Genomic DNA, 24,862 nt, shown 5'->3' with positions numbered 1-24,862 from the left:
GAGGACACGAGCGGCCCGGGAATCTGCCCCGCATGGGGGGAATAGGGTGTGCCCGGGCACACCTGCCACACCCCCTGCGCACGCCTGTGATTTCAGCAATGGCTGGGGAGCATGGACAGTGATTGATTGCACTTGTGTTCACTGGGGCAGTTTTTAGGCATTTAACGCTGGAAATAGCCTCTGCTAAGCACCTGACAGCCGCCTTTTATTCATTTCAGTGTGACTTTTCACACTGGTGGCGGTGTGCTTGCGGGACGTTTTTAAAAGTCCTGCAATCAGCATCTTTGGGAGCGCTGTATTTTGCGCCCCTAAAATGCCCCGCCCATTGGAATGAAGGTGGGTTTTTGACAGCCTGGACTCCATAGAATGGGTTGTGTGATGCTGGCTATCATTCAGATAAGAATACTGAGGACATCTAGTGATAGAAAAGAAGTACTGCAAAGAACAGCTCCAGATTAAAGCGGAGTTTTGCAGCATATCACAGGCTATTATAATTTTTTGGGCTGGGGCTCTGCTTTTTAGTTGTACATTTGAAGAGGATAGATAAAGACAGAGGGCCTCTCCCTCCAAATGGGAGGATCACAGACTATGGCCCGGATTCACAAAGCACTTACGCCGACGTCTCTCGAGATACGCCGCGTAAGTGCAAATATGCGCCGTCGTATCTATGCGCCGTGCCCACAAACTAAGATACGGCAGAAAATAGGCTTCATCCGACCGATGTAACTTGCCTACGCCGGCGGAGAGTGGGCGCATATTTACGCTGGACGTTTTTTTCGCGCTCCCATTCATTTTCTATTCGTATATGCAAATGAGGGAGATACGCCGATTCACGAACGTACTTGCGCCCAGCGCATAATATACGCGGTTTGCGTAAGTCGTACGTCCGGGGGAAAAGTTATTCCCCATATATGAGGCGCAACCCATGCAAAGGTATGGACCAGGGAACTCCAGCCGTCGTATTTTACGCCGTTTACGTTGTACGTGAATATGGCTGGGCGTAGGTTACGTTCACGCCGTAGGCAGTGATCCGTCGTATCTTAGGCATTCGTTCCGACGTAATTATGAGCATGCGCACTGGGATGCGTCCACGGGACGGTGCATGCGCCGTTCGTTATTCGTATCTATCTGGCGCTTGGCCCATCATTTGCATGGGGTCACGCCTCATTAGCATGGATCACGCCCACTTCCACTTACGTCTAAGAAACCCAGCGCAGATTTGGCAGCACTGGCTTTGTGAATCCAGTGCTTGCCTCTCTGCGCTGCGCCGGCGTAGCGTAAAATGGATATGCTACGGTGGCATAAATATGCGCCGATGTATGTGAATCCGGGCCTTGATGTGTAAATGATGAGCTGGTGCTACTTGTAAAAACACTAATCTGGACTTGTAACAAGACTCCTCCAGGAAGTGTTCACATGCTGCTCCCAATGTCTCCACAATCTGTCCAATCAATATCTTCCATCTGCTCAGTAAATGTGTACAGTCAGGATGACTTCTTCGAGTGTCCCGCTATTAGTACACATTACATGGCAAAACCCGAAGGTGCAGCTCGGCTTACGCAAGAACAAAAGACCATTTCCATCCAAACCACCCAGAAAACCCAATTACTCCGTCAATGAAACAACAACAAAAAACGTTCTGGGTTTCCCATATCTGTAACAGTCAAATGTGGAAGAATTTTAAAAAATAAGAAGGTGTGTGCCTGGGAAAGGTCTGAACCAGAAAGAAAAAAGTTGTGTCATTCTATGGAGTTTCAGGAACTTGCATACCTGGTGGGGAGGCGGCAGAGCCACCCCGTGACTATCCCTGACTCCATATATAATCTCAGAGCAGAGCTGGCACAGATACGAAATAACCTGGGGGTCTGATTTTGGATTCTGATTTTGGAAATAGTGATATAGTGACTGCAGAGTCCTGGGGAGACCAGATATAGTGACTGCAGGCTCCTGGGGAGAGCAGATATAGTGACTGCAGAGTCCTGGGGAGACCAGATATAGTGACTGCAGGCTCCTGGGGAGAGCAGATATAGTGACTGCAGAGTCCTGGGGAGACCAGATATAGTGACTGCAGACTCCTGGTGAGAGCAGATATAGTGACTGCAGGCTCCTGGGGAGAGCAGATATAGTGACTGCAGGCTCCTGGGGAGAGCAGATATAGTGACTGCAGGCTCCTGGGGAGAGCAGATATAGTGACTGCAGGCTCCTGGGGAGAGCAGATATAGTGACTGCAGAGTCCTGGAGAGACCAGATATAGTGACTGCAGGCTCCTGGTGAGAGCAGATATAGTGACTGCAGGCTCCTGGGGAGACCAGATATAGTGACTGCAGGCTCCTGGGGAGACCAGATATAGTGATTGCAGGCTCCTGGGGAGACCAGATATAGTGAATGCAGGCTCCTGGGGAGACCAGATATAGTGATTGCAGGCTCCTGGGGAGACCAGATATAGTGAACGCAGAGTCCTGGGTTTAGTAACACTTTAAAGCAAGTACTGCTCGGAACAGCGGCCATCCGCCGTGTATTTCAGCCAATCATTGATTTTGACAGGCCAATGGCAGGAGGCTGACATCGGGCAGAGACTCCTGTGTCTTCTCCTCCTCGTTTCCGCCGTGCGTCTCCTCCCCCTCCTAGGTGTCTAATAGGATCACCTTTCCTTTCAGACAATCGGGTGATGGGTAATGGCCCCGATTGGCCGGGAGGAGTATTAGTGTTGCAACAGCGAACAGCGAGGTCACCCTATTGTGAAGCCTCTGGCTCTAATCGGGTGCTTCAAAAAACGCCACACCCCTGCCTTGGCATTTCATGCACCCAGTGTCCTGAAAGAGGCATGGATTGGGGGGGGTGCCCACAATGGACTGGCCACCCCTGATAACATATATGTAAAGTTCTGCATAAAATTGACTGCGCTATATAAGTACCTGTAATAAATAAATAAATATTCCCTGATATACAGACAGCCACTAGAGGGAGACTCTCTGTATCAAGTCCAGCAATCAAAATATGAAAACAGCAAACGTGTAATATCTGAAAAACACATCAAATATGACTTCTGGTTAAAGTTGCAATAAAAAGTGAAACATGTCCTAATAATACACCGTGTTTCCCTATAACACGGGAGCGTTGCCTGTCTTTTCTAGCACAGTGCTGTGTTTATATTGGACTCTTCCTGTGTGACCGGCTCTGACATGTTCCATCCATTCATCTGATGAGCTTCATTCACCACCCACGGCCTCCACCACTCTGTAGCGTGTTATTTATACAGCGGGGGCTTTTACGTGTGATTGTGTGAATATCTGCGCGATGCCGACACTTATATTCTGGGTGCAACTTCTATTCACCCCTTCCTGACCACAGTCCCCCCCCCCCCCCCCCACACGCTGTGAGAACCTTGGTTTAAAATACTAAAGACTTTTCTCTGTTCAACCAGAAACACATTGGCCCCTGATTCACAGAGAGCGGGCGCAAATTAGGCCGCCGTAGCACAAATAATATACGCTGCGCCGACGCAGCGCAGAGAGGCAAGCATTGAATTCACAAAGCCAATGGTCCCAAAACTGCGCTGGGCTTCGAAGGCGTAAGTCGGCGTAAGTGGAAGTGGGCGTGAGCCATGCAAATGAGGCGTGACCCCATGCAAATGATGGGCCGAGCGCCAGACAGGTACGTATCGCCAACTATGCATGCGCCGAGACGAGGACGCATCCCTCTGCGCATGCTTATAACCACGTCGGAAGAAACTGCCTAAGATACGACGGATAACTGCCTACGGCGTGAACGTAACCTACGCCCAGCCCTATTCACGTCCAACGTAAAATACGCCGGCTTTTGTTCCCTGGTGCAGACCTTTTACATGTTTGCTGCCGGGTTGCACCTCCTTTATGGGGCTTAACTTTACCCCGGACGTACAACTTGCGCGCGCCAGTCGTAGCCTGCGTCGGACGCACTTACGTTCGTGAATCGCTGTGTTTTCCTCATTTGCATATTTGAATGCCTGATCAATGGGAGTGCCACCATGCGTTCAGCCTAAATGTACGCCCACCCTACGCCGGCATAGGCAAGTTACGTCGGCGGGGTGAAGCCTATTTTTAGGCGTATCTTAGTTTGTGGGTCAGGCGCACAGATACGACGGTGCATATTTGCACTTACGCAGCGTATCTGGAGATACGTCGGTGCAAGTGCTTTGTCAGATACGTTCCACACAGAACAAGAAATCATTCCTTCGAAATAACCGGAAAAGAAAACCGTTTTATTCATGTTGGTTGGCCAGGGGGGATGGTAAAATCGCTGCTCTGATCCCCTCAACATCAGGTCCTGTCTGCAGGTGTCACGGGACACAGTGCGATTAATTGAGAAGCCTTTTTACATGCTAGTTTGTCCCCTCCCCCTTTCCTTTTTTCCAAAATCGCCACCTGTGTGAAGAGTCCGAAGTGTTACCATCAGCGTCCTAATTGGTGAAAAAAGAATAAAGTTTAGCAATACTACGATCTTTATTTTCCACAAAAAAAAAGAAAACGTGATCCTCATTTTTCCCAGAATCGTGCGGCTCTGGCCGATCGCTTTTTTCCTCGGCGTGTCTCCTCGCAGTGATTGTTGTTGCACCCTTCTCGCCTCCGTACGTCACTTTGCCGCCATCATAGATTTGTGAGCAAGTTGGCCGCTTTGTGGCGATTGGTGTGAATGTTTTCTTCCGATGACCGCACTCTGGTAGGCGATTTTTATCTGAATGAAGTCAGCGCCGTCTCCCTGGCGGTTTCACGTGAAGTCAGACTTCTCTGGTTGGCTAGAAAAGGGAACAAGCAATCGTATTAAACCGGAAAGGAATTAAGAATTCACCCCGCTGGAGATGCACAGAGGTTTATCACACCAAGCCAGCATATCGCGGCTGATTTACACGCGGCTCCTCCCCTTCTATTTAGCGCGCCCCGGGTTAATACCCTTATCTCCTTCTGCCTTCTGGGCTCGTGTGAAGTGTGCCGCTGACGCTACGCACCCATGTAGACGCTGATCAGATTGTCAAGTGCGGATTCCCCCGGTGCTTAGCCGAGGCGAGACCTCTTCAATGTTCAGATTTGACATCTAATGAGTCGTCAAGTCGATCTAAAAAGCAGAGAAATTGACAGAAAGCAACGCGTGCGATTTATACGGGCCGGATTCCGCATCGTTTTAGATGATCTGAAAATGCAATTAAAGGGCCCGTCTGTGAAGAGTCTCGTTATCCAGGTCGGGGGATAGCTGGTAATACTCGCATTCATCTGGACTTCTTCTATTGAAGACCTTTCATGGCTTCTCCAAGCTTCTTCTTCAACCCTAATGAGTGTCAGAAACGCACCCCCAACCTTTTGGGATTAGGGTTAAGTTCTAGAGTTAGGATTAATGTTTAGTATTCAGGTTAAGGGCTAGGGTTATGATTAAGGGATAGGGTTAGGATTGGGGTTAATGGTTAGTGTTAAGGGATAGGGCTAAGGATTAGGATTAAGGGCTAGGGGATAGGGTTAAGGGTTAGGGTCAAGTGCTAGAGTTGGGATTAATGTTTAGTATTCGGGTTAAGGATTGGTATTGGGGTTAAGGGTTAGGACTGAGGGATAGGGTTGAGCATTAATTTTAGTATTAGGGTTAGGGGTTGGTATTTGGGTTAAGGGTTAGGATTAGGGTTAAGAAATAGGGTAAGGGTTAAGGGGTAGTGATAGGGTTAAGGATTAAGTGCTAGAGTTAGGATTCATGTTTAGTATTAGGGTTAAGGATTGGTATTAGGGTTAAGGGTTAGGACTAAGGGATAGGGTTAAGCATTAAGGTTTGTATTAGGGTTAGGGGTTGGTATTAGGGTTAAGGGTTAGGGTTTAAGGGCTTAGGGATAGGGTTAGAGTTAATGGGGTAGGGATAGGGTTAAGGATTAGAGTTAGGGTTAAGTTCTAGAGTTAGGATTAATGTTTTGTATTCAGGTTAAGGGCTAGGGTCATGATTAAGGGATAGGGTTAGGATTAAGGTTAATGGTTAATGTTAAGGGATAGGGCTAAGGATTATGATTAAGGGCTAGGGGATAGGGTTAAGGGGTAGGGTTAGGGTTAAGGATTAGGGTTAGGGTCAAGTGCTAGAGTTAGGATTAATGTTTAGTATTAGGGTTAAGGATTGGTATTAGGGTTAAGGGTTAGGACTAAGGGATAGGGTTAAGCATTAAGGTTTGTATTAGGGTTAGGGGTTGGTATTAGGGTTAAGGGTTAGGGTTACGACTTAGGGATAGGGTTAAGAATTAGGGTTAGAGTTAATGGGGTAGGGATAGGGTTAAGGATTAGGGTTAAGTTCTAGAGTTAGGCTTAATGTTTAGTATTCGGGTTAAGGGCTAGGGTTATGATTAGGGTTAATGGTTAGTGTTAAGGGATAGGGCTAAGGATTAGGATTAAGGGCTAGGGGATAGGGTTAAGGGGTAGGGATAGGGTTAAGGGGTAGGGTTGGGGTTAAGGATTAGGGTTAGGGTCAAGTGCTAGAGTTAGGATTAATGTTTAGTATTAGGGTTAAGGATTGGTATTAGGGTTAGGACTAATGGATAGGGTTAAGCATTAAGGTTAGTATTAGGGTTAGGTGTTGGTATTAGGGTTAAGGGTTAGGGTTAAGGGCTAGGAGTAGGGTTAAGAAATAGGGTTAGAGTTAATGGGGTAGGGATATGGGTTAAGGATTAGGGTTAAGTGCTAGAGTTTGGATTAATGTTTAGTATTCGGGTTAAGGGATAGGGTTATGATTAAGGGATATGGTTAGGATTAGGGTTAGTGTTAAGGGATAGGGCTAAGGATTAGGGTTAGTGTTAAGGGATAAGGCTAAGGGTTAGGGTTAATGGTTATTATTAGGGTTAAGGGTTAGAATTATAGTTTGGACTCATCAAGGCGCAGCCCATTAATGGCAATGGAATCCCTTCAAATCTATGCGACTAAAAGTTGCAGCGACTTTGAAAAGATTCCTGCATCACTTGTATGTGACCCCCAAAGTTCCTGGGTGTAAATCTCCCCGTTATGAATCTTCCCCCCCCCCAGGGAACAGATTTCACATCGGCATTGTCCTTCCCAATCGCTCTTCTATGTGGTGAAAACACGAACCCGCCGTTGCTTTTTTCAATGGTCAGGAAGTTGGAAAATAAGGTGAAGTGCCCCCCATGTGCCCCCCCATCTTTTAGGTTTTAAAAGCTTCTTTTTTTTTTTCTTTCTCCATATTCTGCTTACTTTTCTGTTTTTAGACTAATCTGCTTGAAATCCCTCAGCGCTCGCGGCGCGGCTGCCGGGAATGTCTTTGGTACCGGATTATGTACTTATAAATACTCTGGGCACATTTTTGTGATGGCTGAAACACTTGTGTCCTGAGCTCCACGTAGGAGGCCCGGCTGAAGGGGCCGCCGTGTTTAGCCAGCTGTTCTTTGTAAAATGGAAGGAGTTTAATTAAATTGCATCTGACGGTGGAAGCGGCGCGGCCCATTGTTATGTGCCGGACAACCATTCAATTAGCCTGGCCTTGGGCTGCCTGGTGAGAGGGAGTGCCGGCTGCGCCGGCTGCTGAGTGACCGGAGTTTTCATGTGTTGGATAATTCTTCATTAGGAAATGTTCTTCACATGAAAGATTACTCTAGTTCAGGGGTCTCCAAACTTTCTAAACGGGGGGCCTTCAGAACTGTCCTTCAGGATTCAGGGGGGTCTGATTGTGATTGGCAGGAGTGGATGGAGGATTAGTGCCCCATCATTGGTGTCAGAGGGAGGAATAGTGTCCCATCATTGGTGTCAGTGGGAGGAATAGTGCCCCATCATTGGTGTCAGTGGGAGGAATAGTGTCCCATCATTGGTGTCAGTGGGAGGAATAGTGTCCCATCACTGGTGTCAGTGGGAGGAATAGTGTCCCATCATTGGTGTCAGTGGGAGGAATAGTGTCCCATCATTGGTGTCAGTGGGAGGAATAGTGTCCCATCACTGGTGTCAGTGGGAGGAATAGTGTCCCATCATTGGTGTCAGTGGGAGGAATAGTGCCCCATCGTTGGTGTCAATGGGGCAGTGGTGCACCATCTTTGGTGTCAGTGGGAGAAATAGTGTCCCATCATTGGTGTCGGTGGGAGGAATAGTGTCCCATCATTGGTATCAGTAGCAGGAATAGTGCCCCATCATTGTTGTCAGTGGGAGGAATAGTGTCCCATCATTGGTGTCAGTGGGAGGAATAGTGTCCCATCATTGGTGTCAGTGGGAGGAATAGTGTCCCATCATTGGTGTCAGTGGGAGGAAATAGTGTCCCATCATTGGTGTCAGTGGGAGGGAATAGTGTCCCATCATTGGTGTCAGTGGGAGGGAATAGTCCCCCATCATTGGTGTCAGTGGGAGGAATAGTGTCCCATCATTGTTGTCAGTGGGAAGAATAGTGTCCCATCATTGGTGTCAGTGGGAGAGAATAGTGTCCCATCATTGGTGTCAGTGGGAGGGAATAGTGTCCCATCATTGGTGTCAGTGGGAGGGAATAGTGTCCCATCATTGGTGTCAGTGGGAGGGAATAGTGTCCCATCATTGGTGTCAGTGGGCGGGAATAGTGTCCCATCATTGGTGTCAGTGGGAAAAATAGTGCCCCATCATTGGTGTCAGTGGGAGGAATAGTGTCCCATCATTGTTGTCAGTGGGAAGAATAGTGTCCCATCATTGGTGTCAGTGGGAGAGAATAGTGTCCCATCATTGGTGTCAGTGGGAGGGAATAGTGTCCCATCATTGGTGTCAGTGGGAGGGAATAGTGTCCCATCATTGGTGTCAGTGGGAGGGAATAGTGTCCCATCATTGGTGTCAGTGGGCGGGAATAGTGTCCCATCATTGGTGTCAGTGGGAAAAATAGTGCCCCATCATTGGTGTCAGTGGGAGGAATAGTGCCCCATCGTTGGTGTCAATGGGGCAGTGGTGCACCATCTTTGGTGTCAGTGGGAGAAATAGTGTCCCATCATTGGTGTCGGTGGGAGGAATAGTGTCCCATCATTGGTATCAGTAGCAGGAATAGTGCCCCATCATTGTTGTCAGTGGGAGGAATAGTGTCCCATCATTGGTGTCAGTGGGAGGAATAGTGTCCCATCATTGGTGTCAGTGGGAGGAATAGTGTCCCATCATTGGTGTCAGTGGGAGGAAATAGTGTCCCATCATTGGTGTCAGTGGGAGGGAATAGTGTCCCATCATTGGTGTCAGTGGGAGGGAATAGTCCCCCATCATTGGTGTCAGTGGGAGGAATAGTGTCCCATCATTGGTGTCAGTGGGAAGAATAGTGTCCCATCATTGGTGTCAGTGGGAGAGAATAGTGTCCCATCATTGGTGTCAGTGGGAGGGAATAGTGTCCCATCATTGGTGTCAGTGGGAGGGAATAGTGTCCCATCATTGGTGTCAGTGGGAGGGAATAGTGTCCCATCATTGGTGTCAGTGGGCGGGAATAGTGTCCCATCATTGGTGTCAGTGGGAAAAATAGTGCCCCATCATTGGTGTCAGTGGGAGGAATAGTGTCCCATCATTGTTGTCAGTGGGAAGAATAGTGTCCCATCATTGGTGTCAGTGGGAGAGAATAGTGTCCCATCATTGGTGTCAGTGGGAGGGAATAGTGTCCCATCATTGGTGTCAGTGGGAGGGAATAGTGTCCCATCATTGGTGTCAGTGGGAGGGAATAGTGTCCCATCATTGGTGTCAGTGGGCGGGAATAGTGTCCCATCATTGGTGTCAGTGGGAAAAATAGTGCCCCATCATTGGTGTCAGTGGGAAAAATAGTGCCCCATCATTGGTGTCAGTGGGAGGAACAGTGCCCCATTATTGGCGTCAGAGGAATAGTGTCCCATTGCTGGTGTCTGCACCTGCTCTGTGGCCTCAGCTAACAGACAGCTTCAGCCTCTGGGAGTCATTGTAACTGCCAGCCTTGCAATGCCTCATGGGAAATGTAGTTCCACAACAGCTGGAGGGCCCCTGGTCTACATGGAGAGCAGTCACTGCCCCTCTTTCCAAGTTAACAAGCGGCTGGTTGGTTGCTATAATGTGGGGGTGGTCCTAGCAACCAATCACCCACTTGTTAACATGAGAAGTTGTGAAGCTCCCGCCATCCGTTCAGACCGATGGCACCTCCCGCTCTAGGTGAATACCCCGGCACTACTGTACAGTGTGTACTTCCCGCAATCCAGAGCGCCTGGCATGATTTCTGTCTCCTCTGTCCCTCTTCTGCTATCTGCGTGAGATACTTCTGAGAGTAAATGCCGACATCAAGCAATCCCAGGAGATGGTCCTGTCCTCCCCCTCAGGACACAGCAGGTGATTGACAGCCTCAGCTATGCATGTTTTTTCTGCCAGACTGTAAGGGTGAGGGGTGTCCATTCCCTCCACTCAGGTCTCAGATTACACTCGGCTCTCTGCTGTGCAGTGTGTGACGTCAGTTCCCCACCCTTTGCCTTCTGGAGCTCAGAAATGCTGTGTACGTTCTGTATTTGATCGACTGTAGACATGGGCGTCCGCTGACATTTTTTCAGGGGGGGGGGGGCGCTTCGGCGATACACAGTCGCATTTAACCCTTTCTTCAAACGCTAGCGGGGGTTAAAATCGCCCCGCTAGCAGCCAAATAGCGCTGCTAAAACGATGGTAAAGCGCCGCTTTTTAGCGCCGCTTTACCGATAACGCGGCAGTGTGAAATAGCTCTTGAGATAATTCAGCTTCACTCCATGCCCATATAACTATAGCCTAGAGAATGTACAGACCCCCCCCTTCAGAACAGATGGACCCCCCATTCAGCACAGACCCCTTCATTCAGCACAGATGGACCCCACCTTCAGCACAGACCCTCCCATTCCACACAGACCCCCCTTCAGCACAGATGGACCCCCCTTCAGCAAATACCCCCCTTCAGTAGAGACCCCCCCTTCAGCACAGATGGACCCCCCCTTCAGCACAGACCCCCCCATTCTGCACAGACCCCTTAATTCAGCACAGATGGACCCCTCCTTCAGCACAGACTCTCCCATTCCACACAGACCCCTCTTTCAGCACAGACCCCCCTTCAGCACAGATGGACCCCCCTTCAGCACATACCCCCCTTCAGTAGAGACCCCCCCTTCAGCAAGATGGACTCCCCATTCAGCACAAACCCCCCCTTGAGCACAGACGGACCCCCCTCCCCCATCTCATTCAGTACCTCAGATCAGCCATCAGCGCGGCACAGGCACAGCAGGTGGGTGAGGCGGCTTCACTCTGCTCACTGTGCCTGTGTGACATCCGGCCTGGGATCCGGCCCCTTTTCGATTTTTCCAGGGGGGGGTCAATTGCCCCCCCCCTTGCCCTATGGAGCGGATGTCCATGGCTGTAGAGGAACGGGAGCTGCAGATAAACAGGTACAGCGAATGCAGGCGGATTTGCTTGATCTCTGTGTATCACCTGAGCGCAGTCACTTCACTGATTATATATATATGGAAGGGTTTACAACCACTTAAAATGTTTTGTTTATTACGCTGGCGTAATTTCAGTGCAAGCACCAGGATTTATGGTGTGTAACCTGATAGATCCAGTATATTGGGGGGGGGGGGGGGGCTCACAAGAAAGACGTCAAGGTGAGCAAATAAAGGTGACGGGACCCAGTTTAATGAGCGGAGCGCTCCGCCCAGCCCCCGCCGCCGCCTTTACAGCTGTCTGGTTTTGCATTGATAAGGAATAGGCGAATGGCTGATTGTGTCCTGCAGTAAAATGTTTCTTTATCATTTCCTGTTCAAAGTTCAAAGAATAGTTATTGATCCACAATGATACAAAGTACACCAGACAGGGAAGACCCCACCCCCACCCAGAGAAGGGGTCAGCTCTGCGGGTCGTTATCACAGAAATCCTGCCCAGTACATAGAGGGATGTGTCTCTTCCCTCCAATCAGCTCTCAGCGCGCTCCTCGCTAAGCTCTACAGAGTGTAACTTCAGTTCTCCACCTCCCCTTTTCTGACGGCTCATACAAGCTTTATAAATTCTGGACTTTGGCTGTAGAGGAGGGAAAACCGCAGAATCAAACGTCAGCATACCACCTCATGCTTTTCCCAATGAGACCCCCATTAAGAAGGACATAAAGGGGTCGTAAACCCTCCCAGTTTCCTATTGTAGTGCACCAGCCCCCCCCCCCCCCGTTTTATTCACCTAAGCCTGTTCATTCCCTCGCTGGAGACGCGCACACCCTCTCTCGCTCGTCTCCCTGTTCTGTTCTCACTACACGTTTGCCCCCGGCGTGTATGTAGCTCAACATACAGCTTAACCACTTAAGGACCGCCTCCTGCACATTTACGTCGGCAGAATGGCACGGCTGGGCACAAGCACGTACAGGTACGTCCTCTTTAAGTGCCCAGTCGTGTGTCGCGGGCCCGCGACCCGGTCCGAAGCTCCGTGACCGCGGGACCCGATCGCCACTGGAGTCCCGCGAACTGAAGAACGGGGAGAGCTGTATGTAAACACAGCTTCCCCATTCTTCACTGTGGCGGCGTCATCGATCGTGTGTTCCCTTTTATAGGGAAACACAATCAATGACGTCACACCTACAGCCACACCAACACATGTGAGGTCACACCTAACCCCTTCAGCGCCCCCTTGTGGATAACTCCCAAACTGCAATTGTCATTTTCACAGTAATCAGTGCATTTTTAATGCATTTTTTGCTGTGAAAATGACAATGGTCCCAAAAATGTGTCAAAATTGTCCGATGTGTCCGCCATAATGTCGCAGTCACGAAAAAAATCGCTGATCGCCGCCGTTGGTAGTAAAAAAAAGAAATGGATAAAAATGCAATAAAACTATCCCCTATTTTGTAAATGCTATAAATTTTGCGCAAACCAATCGATAAACGCTTATTGCGATTTTTTTTTTACCAAAAATAGGTAGATGAATGCGTATCGGCCTAAACTGAGGAAAAAAATGCTTTTTTTATATCTTTTTGGTGGATATTTATTATAGCAAAAAGTAAAAAATATTGAATTTTTTTCAAAATTGTCGCTCTATTTTTGTTTATAGCGCAAAAAATAAAAACCGCAGAGGTGAACAAATACCACCAAAAGAAAGCTCTATTTGTGGGAAAAAAAGGACGCCAATTTTGTTTGGTTAAGGACACCAATTGTCAGTTAAAGCGACGCAGTGCCGAATCGCAAAAACTGGCCGGGTCCTTTAGCTGCTTAAAGGTCTGGGTCTTAAGTGGTTAAACCTTGCATCCTAAATAACCAGACTGTCTGTAACTTTGGATCTTTATTACGATGAACAGGTGGTGGCCATATAAGATGCGTATGAGTAATGGTGAAACTAGAGATAAACAGATCGATGAACAGATAAGAATTATATGAACACAAACAAATGTCTACTAGGCATATAAGTAAACTGTCTTTATCGTACCAGCGATGCTGCCTTAGGAGGATCAGGACCCAGGAAACATGTGGTGCAGGCTTAGCTGACCCCATGTGGACTGTCCAGTGGAAAAGATGAAAGAGTTGCGATAGGAAGTGAAGACAGTTTTCAGTAACATGACAGGAAATGTACATTACCATAGAACAGGGGTCTCCAAACTGTGGCCCGAGGGCCAGATGTGGCCCATTGCTAGCCTTTATCCGGCCCTTGGGGCACTATTCCTTACACTGATATGAGGCACTATTCCTCCCGCTGACACCAACAAGGGGGCACTTTTTCATCCACTGATACCAATGAATGGGATACCATTCCTCCTGATAGGGGCACTACTCCTCCTCCCACTGACCACCAACCCTGAGGCCACATTTATTCTCATTGATGCTGGGCCCGGGACATTTTCTGGGCCCACTGGCCACAATCCGGCCCTCCTAAATTCTGAAGGACAATAAACTGGCCCTTTGTTTGAAAGGTTTGGAGACCCCCTGCCATAGAACATTGCCCATCAGCAGTCCTTTGTTAAGAGTGGCATCTAGTGGACGATATTGGAATTACAAGTCCAGAAGATATTACTGTATTTCCTCGTAGAACCCTCCCAGCAACAATTGACCACCTGCAACAATAGACCTCCCCAGCAAATATACACCCTCATACAAAAATAGATCTCCTCCAGCAACAATAGACCCTCCAGCAGGCAAAAGCAAAGACCCCCTCCCTCAACGGTAGATTATTTCCAGCAATTAATGACCAACCGCAGGAACAATAGATTCCCCACCAGCAAACAGAAAACCTCCCCAGCAACAACAGTCCACCCTTCCCCCCGCAAAAATAGATCCCCTCCAGCAACTGATTTCCCAGCAGCTAGAATCAGTAGCTCCTCCATCACCCTTGTCATTACATACATTTCAGTTCTGGAGGTGCCGGAACTGCGTTCCCCCGCATTCCCCCCGCAAAAAAGCCCTTCTAAATCTTAGGGTTCATGCTGATGCTCCTCAACAGGGCCGATCCTAGGGTCACAGGCGCCTGGGTGCAGAAATATTTCTGCCAACCCCACATGGGCATGGTTATTTTACCAACTCCTGCTCCCCCACAAAGTCTTCATTAATCTGGGATCCTTACATGATCTCTTAACAATAAACAAAATACAGGAAAAGAAGCAGAGTACTTTATTGGGACCTGGAGGGCTTCTGTTAGAAAGACCCCCAGACATACTACAGACATGATACAGTAGACGGTCAGAGACTGCAGACATGGTACAAGAGATGGTCAGAGACTGCAGACATAGTACAGGAGATGGTCAGAGACTGCGGACATGATACAGGAGATGGTCAGAGACTGCAGACATGGTACAAGAGATGATCAGAGACTGCAGACATAATACAGGAGATGGTCAGAGACTGCAGACATAATACAGGAAATGGTCAGAGACTGCAGACATAATACAGGAGATGGTCAGAGACTGCAGAACAAAATACAGGAGATGGTCAGAGACTGCAGACACAGTACAGGAGATGATCAGAGACTGCAGACATAGTACAGGAGACGGTCAGAGACTGCACACATGGTACAGGAGATGGTCAGAGACTGCAGATATAATACAGGAAATGGTCAGAGACTGCAGACAAAATACAGGAGATGGTCAGAGACTGCAGACACAGTACAGGAGACGGTCAGAGACTGCAGACATAGTACAGGAGACGGTCAGAGACTGCAGACATAATACAGGAGACGGTCAGAGACGGCAGACATGGTACAGGAGATGATCAGAGACTGCAGACATAGTACAGGAGATGGTCAGAGACTGCAGACATTGTACAGGAGATGGTCAGAGACTGCAGACATAGTACAGGAGACGGTCAGAGACTGCAGACATGGTACAAGAGATGATCAGAGACTGCAGACATAATACAGGAGATGGTCAGAGACTGCAGACTTGGTACAGGAGACGATCAGAGACTGCAGACACAGTACAGGAGATGGTTCATTAGACCCATTTTACATGGAGGGGATTTTCAGGCGCTTTAGCGTTAAAAATAGCACCTAAAAAAAAGCCTCATCTGCAATCCCAGTGTGAGAGCCCGAGTGCTTTCACACTTTCAGTTCTGGATGGACACAAACAAGGAGGGAGAGGAGAACTCTGGCACTTTGGCGCCCCACCTCTGCAGGCGCCTGGGTGCAAAGCACCCTGCCTAGGATCGGCCCTGCACCCTAAGATTTGGGACCCATCAAGCACTGAAGGAAGACACAATGTACTTCTTGCCGGCAGGGAAAGTGTTACTCCGGATCTTTTCTTCTTGTTGGGTTCTTCCCGGGTCCTGCTTGTCTCGAGTCGAATCTTTAGTGTCAGGCGCTGGCCTTTGATATAATCTTCCTTTGATCAGTCAAACGTTGCTAAAGACTTCTCATGTTGACTACTATGGGGGCTCCTCTCCGGCCTCTACCTCTAATAAATGTTCAAACACTCCATTTCCAGGATTAATTCTGAGGGCTTCCAGAGTGGCCTCTTAGGATGTTTATACAGGAATTCACCTTACTGCATCTTCCCTGTACGAGGGGGGGGGAGGTATGTGACCTCCTCTGTGTGCCGGATAAGATAACAAGACAGTTTGTTTGTTCTCACCAGGTAAAAGGGGTAAAGGCTGTGCACACCATCAGAGAATCATACAAAAAAATACAGATCTCGAATGTTTGACCACCATTCTTCCAGAAGCGCATTTGTGAGGTCAGGCACTGATGTTGGATGAGAAGGCCTGGCTCGCAGTCTCCGCTCTAATTCACCCCTAAGGTAGGGTGACCAGACATCCCCGGTTTCCGGGGACAGTCCCCGGATTGAGGACTCTGTCCCCGGACCAAGTCTGTCCCCGGTTTTGTCCCCAGATTGGATTTAAACAGGGGCGATTTCAGAATAAAAACAAAATCTGAATTACACCCCCCCCCCCCACACACACACACTCCGCCGCCTATATAGAAAAGATTTTTTTATTGCAGTTCATTCGTTTTAAGATATGGTGGCCTCATTAGTTTTAAAATGGATCTAAAGGCTCAAGGTTTTTTACTTTAATGCATTCCTCAGCCCCCCCCCCCCTTAATACTTACCTGAGAGCCATTGTGATCCAGCGACATGCACGAGAGCCTCGACTCTCCAGGGACTCTCCCTCCTTATTGGCTGGGACAGCAGGGGCAGCGATTGGCTCCAGCTGCTCTCTATCATAGCCAGTGAGCCAATGAGGCAAGAGAGGGGTGGGGAGCCGAGACATGGCTCTGTGTGTGAATGGACATGCAGAGCAGCGGCTCGGGAGCAAGCCTGCTTGGATACCCCCCATAGCAAGCTCCTTGCTCTGGGGGCAGGAGGGAGGGGTGAAGAGCGCCGGCAAGAGGGAGGGGTGAAGAGTGCCGGCAGGAGGGAGGGGTGAGGAGGGAGGGGTGAAGAGTGCCGGCAGGAGGGAGGGGTGAAGAGTGCCGGCAGGAGGGAGGGGTGAAGAGTGCCGGCAGGAGGGAGGGGTGAAGAGTGCGGGCAGGAGGGAGGGGCGAAGAGCGCGGGCAGGAGGGTGGGGTGATGAGCGCGGGCAGGAGGGAGGGGTGAAGAGTGCCGGCAGGAGGGAGGGGTGAAGAGCGCGGGCAGGAGGGAGGGGCGAAGAGCGCGGGCAGGAGGGTGGGGTGATGAGCGCGGGCAGGAGGGAGGGGTGAAGAGTGCCGGCAGGAGGGAGGGGCGAAGAGCGCGGGCAGGAGGGAGGGGTGAAGAGCGCGGGCAGGAGGGTGGGGTGATGAGCGCGGGCAGGAGGGAGGGGTGAAGAGTGCCGGCAGGAGGGAGGGGTGAAGAGCGCCGGCAAGAGGGAGGGGTGAAGAGCGCCGGCAGGAGGGAGGGGTGAAGCAGATTGAACTTCAGCTGTGGTTTGGAAGAGCACATTGCGTTCAGGTTCTCCTCCTCCTTCTTTTTATATCACATTTTCACCTTGAAGATTCATACTGCGCAAATCAGATTTCTGAACGATCGCAGACGCCGGACTGTAATAAGCCGAGCATCTGTTCAACAGATGGCGAATCCGAGGCTTATTACGTTACGTGTAACAGGTCTCCAAATGGAATCGCTTAATTGCTGTCAAGAAAGCCGGGCACTTTGTCTTCATGCGTTGCTGCCGGTTCATACACACACACACACACACACACATGCGTGATGTCGATCTGCACCAGGTCAACCGTCTGACGCGGAAATACTGCCACCTTCTGTCTTGTTTATTTACTTGTTTGTTTCTCAACAAACTACCGGCAACCTCAGTACAGTCCTTCCTGTAGAGGCCATAAGAAATGGCGAGCATGCGTTTTTCATTTGCGGAATTATTGCTGGTTGGTCGTCGTCTTTTAAACGCCAGCAAACGAGGCAAATCAGGCTGTCTGTAGCTAAAATATGAGAGATGTTGGAGAGCAGCACTGAGGGCCACAGGGTCAGATTTTTAGGGCCCATTCAGATTGATGCGTTACTATTACATGGTTTGTTTTCCTGCACATTACCGCCATGTGCATCACCATCGGCAACTCAGCTGGAGTGTGGCTCCGTCCTGCGCATGTGTGGGCAATATTTGATGGGGGGGCACTTCTCGACAGAACACCGGCAGGGGACAAGACTGGTGGAGGTGGTGCCTGAGAGTGTCATGTGATGTCGGGGTGCAAGGGAGCAAAGTGGAGCGGCCGCTCCATAGGGCAAGGGGGGGCAATTGACCCCCCCCCCCCCTGGAAAATCGAGAAGGTGTTTGAGCTGTCAGAGTGGTCCCGGGCCGGATGTCACACAGGCACAGCGAGCAGAGTGAAGCCGCCTCCCCCCTTCAGTGTTTATGTGTACACAGGGGGAGGGAACCTGCTCTGCCTGTGCCGCGCTGATGTCAGATCTGAGGTACTGAATGGAAATGGGGAGGGGGGTCCTTCTGTGCTGAAGAAGGGGTTTGTGCTGAATAGGGGGTCCATCTGTGCTGAAGGGGGTTCTGTACTGAAGGGGGTATGTGCTGAAGGGGGGGTCCATCTGTGCTGAATGGAGGGGTCTGTGCTTAAAGGGAGTCAATCTGTGCTGAATGGAGAGGTCTGTGCGGAAGGTGGGGGGGGGTCTTTGCGGAATGGGGGGTCCATCTGTGCTGAATGGAGGGGTCTGCGCTGCCTTCTGGGAAACACAGTGGGGACCACTGGGAATGCGCCGCGCTACTTGCGCAGTAGGGAACCGGGCAGTGAAGCCACAAGGCTTTTTCACTTCCTGGTTCCCTTACCGAAGATGGCGGCGGGGGCAGCCGAGAGACGAGCGATCGCTCGTCTTCTGCTGCCAACATCGCGGGCACCCTGGACAGGTAAGTGTCCATTTATTAGGAGTCAGCAGCTGCTGGTATTTGTAGCTGCTGGCTTTTAATTTTTTTTTTTTCGCGGGACCTCTGCTTTAAAACTGAAATGTTGTAATTTTTGGAAATGTCAGTAAAAACTTGGCTGCGCCAGTAAATTTTGGGTGTTGTGTCAGTAAATTTCAATCTGGTAGGTTGGCAACACTGGTTGTCATCCTAGGACAAGAAGTGTGTTAGTGGCAGGATCACCAGGTGGAAAAAAAAAAAGATTGCACTCGCCACATCTAAGGACTGGCATTCTTATAGTTTTCATCTTGGGTTTAGATACTTTATTTTTAATTTTTTGTATGTCTCTACCCCTTTAAATGTTGAGGTGGGACAGGAAGGGATAATAATATTGGAAGTGTGTGAAGTGCCGCCAAGGATGTGTGAAGTTGGCAGAGGATCCAGAAGGGAGGATCCAATCGGGGAGAGAACCTGCCCTGTAATGACATCTGATGGCTCCAAGGCTAAAATTACCCCCCTGAGTATCCTGAACACATAACCCCCGTCCTACAGAGCGGGGCCCCCACAGCACTCCTCTCTCATCTCTCTGGCCCCTGCCTGTGTGCAATGCCCGCAAGCCTGAGATTCTGGGTGCCGGAACGCAATGGGAGTAAAATTTCCTTCAATCAGTATAAGAAAGTAAGATCTGCATGTTGTGTGTCTCATAGGGGGGTGTCTGGGGGGCGGCAGAGGGGCTGCATGTTGTTTCTGTACTTTTTATCTACAGTAAAACCTTGGTTTGAGAGCGTTTTGCAAGACGAGAAAAATGTTTTAATACATTTTGCCTTGGTATACAAGCGATGTCTTGATATAAGAGCAGCGTCATGTCACAGCTGAGTATAAAAAAGAAGAGAGGAGCCTCTAAGTGTAGCAATATGGTTACATTTAATGAAGGTACAACATTTAGCAACTTATTGCTACACTTAGAGGCGCCTCTCTTCTCTTTTATACCCTGTAAAAAAAATGCTTTGATATACAAGTGCTTTGGATTACAAGCATGTTTCTGGAACGAGTTATACTCGCAATCCGAGGTTTTACTGTAGAATATTTCTCTTCTGGTGTTGGAATTTTAGATACATTTGTTGTTCGTTTTTTATTTCTGTTGTTAAGTAAACATGAATCAGTTGTGATATTTTTGTTTATAAACAGCCTAGAACAGTCACCCCCCCAATCCCCCCCTCTTCCCCCATCCCCTCCCTCCTCCTCCCCCCCATCCCTCTTCCCCCCCATCCCTCTTCCCCCCCATCCCTCTTCCCCCCCATCCCCTCTCTCCTCATCCTCCCCCTCATCCCCCATCCCCTCCCCCTCTTCTCCCCCCACATCCCCTCCCTCCTCCTCCCCCCAATCCTCCCCCTCTTCCCCCCCATCCCCTCCCTCCTCCCCCCATCCCTCTCTCCCCCCAATCCCCTCCCTCCTCCTTCCCCCCTCTTCCCTCTTCCCCCCCATCCCCTCCCTCCTCCTTCCCCCAATCCTCCTCCCCCATCCCCTCCCTCTTCCCCCCCAATCCTCCCCCCATCCCTTCCCTCCTCCCCCCCAATCCCCTCCCTCCTCCTTCCCCCCCATCCCCTCCCTCCTCCTCCCCCAATCCTCCCCCTCATCCCCCATCCCCTCCCCCTCTTCTCCCCCCAATCCTCCCCCTCTTCCCCCATCCCCTCCCTCTTCCCCATCCCCTCCCTCCTCCCCCCCCATCCCTCTTCCCCCCCATCCCCTCCCTCCTCCTCCCCCAATCCTCCCCCTCATCCCCCCTCTTCTCCCCCACATCTCCTCCTCCCCCAATCCTCCCCCTCATCCCCCCTCTTCTCCCCCACATCTCCTCCTCCCCCAATCCTCCCCCTCATCCCCCCTCTTCTCCCCCACATCTCCTCCTCCCCCCAATCCTCCCCCTCTTCCCCCCCATCCCCTCCCTCCTCCCCCCAATCCCCCCCTCTTCCCTCTCCCCCCCATCCCCTCCCTCCTCCTCTCCCCCCATCCCCTCCCTCTTCCCCCCCATCCCCTCTTCCCCCCATCCCCTCCCTCCAATCCTCCCTCCTCCTCCCCCTCCCCCCCCAATCCTCCCCCCATCCCCTCCCCCTCTGCCCCCCCATCCCCTCCCCCTCTGCCCCCCATCCCCTCCCTTATCCCCCTACCCCCTCCCTTCTCTTCCCCCCCCCATCCCCTCCCTCCTCCTCCCCCCCAATCCTCCCCCTCTTCTCCCCTCCCTCTTCCCCCCATCCCCCCCTCCTCCTCCCCCCAATCCTCCCCCTCTGCCCCCCCATCCCCTCCCTCTTCCCCCCCATCCCCTTCTTCCTCCTCTCCCTCTTCCCCCATCCCCTCCCCACCACGCGGCTCGCAAATTAAAGGGGACGTATATATATATACGCCCATTTGCGCAGCCGTGCCATTCTGTCGACGTATACGTTCGTGCGTCGGTCGGGAAGTGGTTAATGTACGGTAAACATCCCGTCGGGCTTGTCATGGCCCCATTTACCTGTCTGGGGCATGCATGCTGTGATATGTAGTCCCTTGTCGCCTCTTCCTCCTCCATTGCTCATCTCCAGGACTTCTCCTGAGCCTCTCCCATCCTCTGGAACTCCCTTCCCCCTAAACTGCCCGGCTATCTCCTACTCTGTCTACTTTTTTAGGCGATTTCAGGAGCGGGGCCCCCCTAACCCTCTTGTGTTGAATTGTATTGTTGCCCTCATGTTGTAAAATCCATATAAATCCTGTATAATAATAATAATAATAATCTGCGTAGTCACCGCTCAGCACAGCCCGGCTGTCATTGTAATCCCGAGTTTTCAGATATCGCTCTATGACCGTGAGTCAGCGGGATCCTCGCTGACACCATTTCTGGGAAGCTCCATTGTTGCGTGACCTTTCCCTCTTCCACAAGGGGGTGGATTGTGTGACAAGGGGGGCTGTCAGCTGACAATGGAAGGAGCAGGCTGCAGGCAGTGTGCCCCCCCCCTGTACAGGACAAGGGGGGGGGGGGCTCTGACAGCTCTCTGAATCATTGTCATCAACTCCTGAGTCACACGGCCGCCACTCACTGATGAGCAGAGCCCGGGGAATGTGTTTTCATGCTTTGTTACATGACACCCAGACACTGGGGGGGGGGGGGGTCATTCACTGTACAGCAAAGCTTGTCACACTCACATCTGACTGCTCTGAGCCTGGGGGGGGGGGGGGAGCACATGATGGGACCCCCCCTGGCGGTTCTTACATCTTATAAAGTGGACCTTTAATTTCATGTACAAGTCGCTGACGTGTCACAACACACCACAACACAGTATCATTACTGTAACATATCAGAGTTCCCCCCTTACATCGGGGTCCCCAACAGAGTGCTCCTTTACATCGGGGTCCCCAACAGAGTGCTCCTTTACATCGGAGTCCCCAACAGAGTGCTCCTTTACATCGGGGTCCCCATCAGAGTTCCTCCTTACATCAGGGCCCCAACAGAGTTCCCCTTTACATCAATTGTCCCCATCAGAGTGCCCCCTCATTTATACATTATATAGTATTGTCTAATAATACAAAACCACCAACATAACAAACCATTCCAAAGCAGGTAAAGTAAAGGGATTAGTCCTGTAAGTGCGCGCCTCAGATCCCGTTCCAGGAATCCTATGCAGGCTCTGTATGTACTCTGGGATGTGTGGTCCCTCCACATCTCGAGGGATAGAACCCCCCCCCCCCTCCGGTCATACAGTTGGCACGCCAAGTGTGACAAATAATGACCCCTCAGATCCTCGTGCGGTTCACTCCCCTCCCTGCCCCCCGGACCCAACATCACATATGACATCACACTTCAAAAATATACCAGAATTTTTTTTTTCCCAGAGACTGGAGAGAGGCGTGGATCCCTGCCAGCCGCGTCCCTCCGTCTAAAGGGACAGTCACTCATCTGACTCCCGTCTGACTCCACGTCCCTCCGTCTAAAGGGACAGTCCCTGATCTGACTCCGCGTCCCTCCGTCTAAAGGGACAGTCCCTGATCTGACTCCGCGTCCCTCCGTCTAAAGGGACAGTCCCTGATCTGACTCCGCGTCCCTCCGTCTAAAGGGACAGTCACTGATCTGACTCTACAAATACTGCAGCTGCTGACTTTTAATATTAGGACACTTACCCGCCCTGGAGTCCAGCGACGTCGGCAGCAGAGGAGGAGCAATCGCTCGTCACTGCCCCCGCCGCCATCCTCGGTGAGGGAACCAGGAAGTGAAGCATTGCGGCTTCACTGCCCGGTTCCCTACGGCGCATGTGCGAGTCTTGATGCTCACTGGTCCCGCTGTGTTCTGGGACCCGGGGGAGGGGGGGGCAGGTTCTGACATCATGCCCGCAGTCTACCCACAGACTGTGTGGCTGGAAGTGGGTGCAAATACCTGTCCTAGACAGGTATCTGCCCCCCCCCCCCCCTTTAAAGGTGTCAAATTTGACACCGGAGGGGGGAGGGTTCCGATGAGCGGAAGTTCCACTTTAGGGTGGAGCTCCGCTTTGAATTAAAATGTATTGTTTTTAGCATTATTATTACATTGTATTATTTTATTTAAAATAGAATTACATTCTATTTTAATATTATTACATTGTATTATTATTATTATTATTGTATCATTTTAGTATTATTACATTGTATTATTATTATTGTATCATTTTAGTATTATTACATTGTAGTATAGAATTACATTGTATTATATTTAAAATTAGTACTTAGTATTTTTAGTAGAATACATTGTATTATTTTTAGTATTATTGTATTTTTTTATATTATTACATTGTATCATTTTTAGTATTATTACATTGTATTAGTAAGTAGTATTACATTATATTGGGATCTCCTGCTGTCTTGCTGTACAAAGTGTCCCAGTAATAAAACTGCCTACAATGTGTTTGAAGAGCTCCATACAAAGCTTTATACTTCATGGGGGGGGGGGGGTCCAGTTTTGGGGGGGGGGGGTGGACTTTGCTGGCTGTAATCACAAAGCTTTATACTTTATGGGGGGGGGGTCCAGTTTGGGGGGGTGGACTTTGCTGGCTGTAATCACCTCGGATCTCATTTCCAGGCAATGTTTGCTGGGCGGGGAGAAAAGTGACCTTTTATATGGCCGCCATAAACTTGTTATCACTCTGTTGTCATTGTGTACTTGTGCGCAGTGTGTAAATATTTGTAAGTGTGTTTACATGGAGGAAATGATAAGATGTCTGTGTGTGTTCCCTCTTATCTCTGACATCTCTCCAGTCTGCTCAGCAAGAAAATAACAAGAGAGTCTTCCCTCTTCCCATCCTTTCCTCCTAATCCCCAACGCCTTTATTGTTTCTGGAGATGTTTGCAGGTGTTGTCCCCCCCCCCCCCCCACCACAATAAAACACATTCCAGTGTATTGTCTGATTAGTAGTTCTGCAGAATTGTGAAAGTTATACCAGAATATGTCAGAGCTGTATAATAATAGTGTGTGACTGTGGGGGTTCATTAGAGTGTAAGCTCCTCTGGTGCAGAGACTGATGTAACTGGCTCAGTGTTCTCTGTACAGCGCTGCGGTATATGTCAGAGATATATAAATGTATACCGTATATACTCGAGTATAAGCCAAATTTTTCAGCAATTTTTTTTGTGTGCTGAAAATGCCCCCTCGGCTTTATACTCGAGTCACTTTTTTGCGCCTGATCTCCCGAACTTTGGGGACCCCGGTGCTGCCGGTCAAAGGTCCGCTGGACCCGGAAATTGGCACACATGTAACCCCATTGCTCGTCTGCAAGTGTGCAAAGTTTGTTGTCTGGGGGACCTACGGCTGGGGAGCTCCGATTTTTCAAAGCCGGGCACCCCTTCCATAGACTCCCATGTTAAACTGTAATTTCTCCAGTGATTTGGGGACCCGGTACCGGCCAGTCGTAGGTCCCCTGGACCCGGAACTTGGCACACATGTAGCCCCATTCCTCCTCTACAAGTGCGCAAAGTTTGTTGTCTGGAGGACCTACGGCTGGGGAGCCCCCTTCCATAGACTCCCATGTTAAACATTAGTCTAGGCATGGGCACAGTGAGGCATGGGCACAGTGAGGCATGGGCACAGTGAGGCATGGGCACAGTGAGGCATGGGCACAGTGAGGCATGCAGATGGACACCCTAGGCTTATACTCGAGTCCATACGTTTTCCCA

At 50.2% G+C, this 24,862-nt stretch overlaps 1 protein-coding gene across 9 annotated transcripts in view; it reads left to right on the top strand.

The window, feature by feature from the left end:
• Positions 1 to 24,862, top strand: part of NAV2 (neuron navigator 2) — a 286,033-nt gene that overhangs the window by 68,851 nt on the left and 192,320 nt on the right. Inside the window, exon 1 of one of the 9 annotated variants that reach the window (XM_040327917.1) lies at positions 19,271 to 19,372. The exons of the other annotated variants lie outside the window; for them this stretch is intronic. Within the exon in view, the coding sequence (XP_040183851.1) occupies positions 19,301 to 19,372 (72 nt within the window). The 5' untranslated portion in view covers positions 19,271 to 19,300. Of the gene's footprint in view, positions 1 to 19,270; positions 19,373 to 24,862 lie in introns of those variants that run through there. 9 annotated transcript variants of the gene reach the window in all.

Source organism: Rana temporaria, chromosome 11, assembly GCF_905171775.1.
Source record: "Rana temporaria chromosome 11, aRanTem1.1, whole genome shotgun sequence".
Lineage (NCBI taxonomy): Eukaryota > Metazoa > Chordata > Amphibia > Anura > Ranidae > Rana > Rana temporaria.
The sequence above is the reverse complement of the archived record's forward strand: the minus strand, read 5'-3'. Positions and strand labels throughout refer to the sequence as shown.